The 5,660-nt window shown below is 37.8% G+C and overlaps 1 protein-coding gene across 1 annotated transcript; it reads left to right on the forward strand.

The window, feature by feature from the left end:
* Window positions 1-1,117: 1,117 nt before the first annotated feature.
* LOC107789275 (large ribosomal subunit protein eL19y) lies at window positions 1,118-3,280 on the forward strand. The gene is made up of 5 exons (XM_016611047.2): window positions 1,118-1,308; window positions 2,029-2,151; window positions 2,436-2,749; window positions 2,909-2,973; window positions 3,054-3,280. Exons 1-5 carry the CDS (start codon window positions 1,197-1,199, stop codon window positions 3,076-3,078), a joined length of 639 nt encoding a protein of 212 aa, XP_016466533.1. The 5' UTR covers window positions 1,118-1,196; the 3' UTR covers window positions 3,079-3,280.
* The last annotated feature ends 2,380 nt before the right edge of the window (window positions 3,281-5,660 follow it).

The raw sequence follows: 5,660 nt of genomic DNA on the forward strand, positions 1-5,660 counted from the left end.
ACTAACTTGAGGAACCCACAAGTTGAGGCTTTACAAATGTAAAAGTTAGACTCATTGGTTACCCATTGGTTATCTATTTTCTAAATGGATAATATGGTTTTTATCCATATTTGATCCGTTTTTAGAAAGTTCATTATCCAACCCATTTTTTAGTAGATAATATGGATGATTAACTGTTTTCTTTTAACCATTTTGCCACCCCTAATTTATACTTCTTTCGTTCCAGTTTATGTGAACCTATTTCCTTTTTGGTTAGTTCCAAAAAGAATGACCCATTTCTAAATTTGGAAACAATTTAGCTTAAACTTTCAATTCTACCCTTAATGAGAAGCTTTTATAACCATACAAATACTCTAGAACCCTTTTTGACTTGTTTAGAGCCACAAGTTCAAAAAGTCTTTATTTTTTCTTAAATTCCGTACTCAGTCAAACAGGTTCACATAAATTGGAACGGAGGGAGTAGTAATCTTCTCTCAGTTCATGGAAATACGATTTTTGTTGCTCTATTAGATAGAATGTTGAACCTTTCTTTTTTCGCGGGGTTTGCCTGGATGGGGTGGGGTGGGGCTTGTCCTACCTTATTATAAAGCCCTTTTGTACTTGAAAGGGGGAGAAATTCAAAAATAGCCAGATTTACAAGTGGTCATTCAAAAATAGCCACAGTTTTAAAAGTAATCGAAATTAGCCACTTTTCATGTAAAGATAAATCTGAATGAAAACAATATTCAAAACCCGAAAATATACTCCAGCATAATATACCGCTCCAGCATAATATACTGTAGTTTGGAGCACCAGTGCTCCAGTCTCTAGTATATTATACTGGAGCCAGCAAAGTATACTGGTCCAGCATAATATGCTAGAAGTTCATACATAGGTGCACCGAACTCCAGTATATTATGCTGGATCGGTCTCTGTTGCAGCTAAATAGTGATTATTTTTCAATAATTTGGTAAATGATGACTATTTTCGAATGACCAGTCTGAAAACTGGCTAGACCATGCTATTTTAACCTTGAAAGGCGAACAATTTTATGGCCGAAGACATTTCAAATGGGCCGTTAGTACGAGGCCCGATCTCTTTTTAAAGGCAAAAGAAGCATAAGCCTTTTTAAGAAAAACCCTAAGGCATTTCTGTGTATAAGACCACGTTATCACCACTGCGGCTGCGAGAAGAGAGAGGTTGGAGGAGAAAGGAAGATGGTGTCGTTGAAGCTGCAGAAGAGGCTTGCGGCCAGCGTTCTCAAGTGCGGGAGGGGAAAGGTATGGCTTGACCCCAATGAAGGCAACGAGATCTCCATGGCCAACTCCAGTACGTTGCTTTCTTAGGAGTATTTCTTTACCATTCATTAGCTATTTAGCTTGGCTCCTCTAAACATTAAAATTATTTTATTTTAGAAATTTTTTCTCTTTACCTATTTTTGCATAACACTAGATGTTGAATTCGATCTGTACCTAATTTACTCCTTTAATTAAATTTCACGACAAACTTCTAGTTTTAGAGAACCCTTAATTGTCTCAAAAGACTATTATGAGTATTGGTGTGAAATGAACTGAAAGAGAGTTGCATCTTATGGTGGATTCATATTAACCTATGGTGACTAGTTTGAGATTAAGGCTTAGTTTTTGTAATCAAAGTTCTAGAGATTACTTATTCTCGAGTGGGTAATTTTCATACATGGGCGTAGTCTATGTATGAATTGCACGTTGTGCTCAATAGGGTAAATATTTTTCATAACAGCAAAAATGTAGTATCACTGCCAGTTGGGTTTTGGTGTTATTGGGATATGAAATGGAAATAGGGATTGAGTGGGGTATTGCGTTTATTTAATGGTCTGACCATTTTCTGAAAATTTGAACATATTGCTTGAGCCGAGCTATTTTAGCCTTTGCATGCCCTGTGTGATCATATCCTATCTATTGCCATTCGAGGAGTTGCAGTTTTGGCAATGGCAGTGTGATATTTATACCTTTTTCTCAGTCTCTAAACAAATTGAATGCCTCTAATTCCCTTGTTTTGCATTGAGTGCAGGGCAAAACATCAGAAAGTTGGTCAAGGATGGTTTCATCATCAGAAAACCAACCAAAATTCACTCAAGATCCCGTGCTCGTAGAATGAAGGAAGCCAAGAGGAAGGGCCGTCACTCTGGATATGGTAACCACTAACCTTTACAATGACTACTACCCTATTTTATTTAGAGTAACACTTTTTGTTATGTGGTGCTAGTTCTCATCAGAAGGTAGTTTGTGTGTTGACCAATTTAATTTGGGTTTTAAACTTCTTGTTTAGAAGTTCAAAGGTAAAATGAGCCTACATTCTGTTATCTTTGATGGTTTCAGTATTATAGGCGTTGCTGCTATCTTTTTTTAAAATGAAAATTTGCTGCTGAAATTTGTTTTGGTGACTCCCAATATTGAAGACATTTCTTGTTTGCCCAGGTAAGCGTAAGGGTACCAGAGAAGCTAGGTTGCCTACAAAGGTGCTATGGATGAGGAGGATGAGAGTTCTTAGGCGATTGCTTCGCAAGTACAGGGAGTCAAAGAAGATTGACAGACACATGTACCATGACATGTACATGAAGGTGAAGGGTAATGTTTTCAAGAACAAGCGTGTGCTGATGGAAAACATTCACAAAACAAAGGCTGAAAAGGCCAGAGAGAAGACCTTGTCCGACCAATTTGAGGCCAGGAGGGCAAAGAACAAAGCAAGCAGGGAAAGAAAGTTTGCTAGGAGGGAGGAGCGTTTGGCTCAGGTATTAAGTTGTAAATTTAGTTGAGGTCTCGTCTAACACTTGAGAGGAGGAACTATTTGTTTTTGCATTGATATTATGTTGGCTCGTAGTCAATGGATTTTGTCCTCCCTAGAAATGACGTTGCATGGGATTTAAGCTTGTATTTTCTCCCATCCTCAGGGACCTGGAGAGAGGCCAGTACAACCTGCAGCAGCGACGGCAGCCCCCCAAGCCCAGCCAGCCCAGTAAGTTTTCTAACAAATGCTATTCTCTTGGCGGTTGTTAGAAGTTAGGAACAAACTTTGATAGAAACTTTTTCTTTCAGGGGATCTAAGAAGTCAAAGAAGTGAGGATGATACTCTATAAAGAGCCTTGGCTCTATATTTACTTGTCCTTGATAGTATGGCAGTTTGTGATATCCCTTTATTTTATTATTAGAGAACAACATTAGTAACATGATTTTGCGAGCACCTTAAAGTTTTGATACGTTATTCGCATTGTACCTGAGCTATTCCTATTTCGGTTATGCATTAGCTTTTATTACTATTCTCAGTCAGTTGTTATTTTGCCATGGACGCACAGAAGAAATCAAGTTCTGCTTAGGCTTGTTTTATCATGTATGGGTGACTAGCCTGTATGATCAGGAGTTCTTATGTGCTCCGGGTTGGTTTGGACACTGAGTCAAGCTGGCTTGGTTTAGGTTGGCATGATCAAAGCTCAGGTTGAGCCAGCTCCATCTGCTCCAAGTAGTTTAGTTACTCCAAATATAAATTTATACTTTTGAGTGAAATCGAATTAATCAAGGCTTACTGATCTTGCAAACTCAGATGATTGTTATACATTTCTTAACTTACATGAGAAGGCACACAGATCAGGCTCCTGAATGTTTTGTATCCATACCATTTTACATAAATTATTTCTTACTCCAGAATTTCATAAGTGCTTGTAATGTATTCAGCCAAAAGCTAAAAAATGTAGTCGAACCAGATAGAAGAAAAATCAATCAAACTCGTGGAACGCACTCACTGTATTCAGAAGAACAATAGATAAAACGGTTATGGTTGCAATCTAATCGATAATGATTAGGTTTGTCATCTGTATATTGGTTGAATGTCCAATTACCTACAGCTGTCTCCCACTGTCTGCGTGTGTGGGAACTTGTGGTTTCCTTGCCTAATTAAGCTCTCTATTGATTTCGAAATAAAACCCAAGCTTGCTTGCCTAATTCCCTGTTTGTTTATTAACTTTACGTGTGTACACATAGGATAAGTTGAAGTTCTCCAATTTTAAACAGAATGCTGCAAAGATAATAATCTGCAAGTAACATTCTCCCTGCTGCTGGGCAGTAGACAAGAAATTTGGTGATGATTTTTCAATTTATTCTGTAAAATAAAGGGAACCAACAATTTTTTTAGTGATTGGTAAACAAAAACACAAGTGACTAAGATTTAAGACTGCACTATGGCCCGTCCTCATAGGTTGGGGAAAAGAAGCCCACGATACTAAGAACAAAATCAGTGATTTTCTTATCTACTGGACGTCATACTAGTAATAATGCGTTTCTACGAATGAAGCTTTTGGAGACGTGGCCATACTTTGTTGAGAGTGAAACTAATCAGAGATGATGCATTGATAAATGACTCCCAGTTCCAACAGTAATCTCTCGGTTTTCTTTTATCCGCACCTTCATAACTCAGATCACGCATTCCATCTAGATTCAGAATATTTTGTTTTCTCTATGCAAAAAAGAGCTATGCAAGTGCAAGCACACTTGCATGCGTCCAAGCAATAAATAGGTTTACAGGTTGTCTTGTCCAGCCAGAAAAATCTACCAGGCCTTGAAGAAAAAGGGGTTACCTATGAATGAGAATCTCACGGATTTCGGAAGGTGAGAACTAAAAGTATCTATCACATTGATATGTTATATGTGTATCTCTGTTATGTTTTGATGATCTAACAATGTTAAGAACCAGATAAGGAACTTGATACACATCCTCAAGAACTTAAGATCAACAAGTCTTCAGTTGGGGACACAATTCAACTCTTCAAAGTCAAAGGAACAACTGAGGGAACCGATTGCTACCAGTTCCTGTGGTGACTGTACAAGTCAACTCCCCGGCTGTAAAGTTATTGCCTGCACACACACCAATACAAAAACAGTGCAACAGTCAACTTTACGGGGAATGCCCTTTACCTAACTTGCTTGCATCATTCAAGTGATATCACCAATGAATTATTAACGTCAAGCAAAGGTAAAACAAAATACTTGCACATTTAAGATTTGATCAAGCATTTTTCTCTCAAGTCATCCATCAAGGGCATCAAGAACAAAGAACAACATAATAACGAACCAATTCCCTATATCGATTTATTACATATCCTTAGTTGTGTTGTACTTTTGTTAAAGCACTCTACTTGTAATTCCTACTTAGCTTAGTTAGAAGCATTGTGTAGGAAATCTTTGTAAATCATAAACCCTTGTGTTTGTGTCTTGGCTAGAGTTAGTCGAGTTGTAAGTGTTTGTAATAGAGTTATTACAAAGTGGCTTGTAATAAAGTTGTTACAAGTTAGTGATGGATTAAGAGTTAATTCCTAGGTTACAATAGGTTGTAATGATGTAATCTAAAGTTTGCTTAGTAGTGAAGTTGAAATCTTACAAGGGTAGGTCGTGATTTTTGATCCCGTGAGCTAGGAGTTTTCAACGTAAAACTCCTTTGTATCATTTACTTGCTGCAGTGTACATGTATTCTGTAGGAACTAATAGAGAACCTAGTTCTCTATATAGTTTGGTGGACCCTTAATACTATCAATTGGTATCAGAGCAGGTTCTTTCTATTAGGCTAACACATAGAAAGGATCCTCATGGCTGCTCCGCCGAACTTCGAAGGAGGTCAGTCTACCTACAGACCGCCAAGATTCAATGGCCAGTACT

The sequence above is a fragment of the Nicotiana tabacum genome, chromosome 8 (assembly GCF_000715075.1).
Source record: "Nicotiana tabacum cultivar K326 chromosome 8, ASM71507v2, whole genome shotgun sequence".
Classification (NCBI taxonomy): domain Eukaryota; kingdom Viridiplantae; phylum Streptophyta; class Magnoliopsida; order Solanales; family Solanaceae; genus Nicotiana; species Nicotiana tabacum.

What these genes read in the sequence shown, in the direction of transcription:
- LOC107789275 (XM_016611047.2), top strand. Translation starts at nt 1,197, where the DNA reads ATGGTGTCGTTGAAGCTGCAGAAGAGGCTTGCGGCCAGCGTTCTCAAG. An exon ending in GATCTCCATGGCCAACTCCA is followed by an intron (nt 1,309 to 2,028) that starts GTACGTTGCTTT and finishes CATTGAGTGCAG; the next exon opens with GGCAAAACATCAGAAAGTTG. An exon ending in CCCCAAGCCCAGCCAGCCCA is followed by an intron (nt 2,974 to 3,053) that starts GTAAGTTTTCTA and finishes TTTTTCTTTCAG; the next exon opens with GGGATCTAAGAAGTCAAAGA.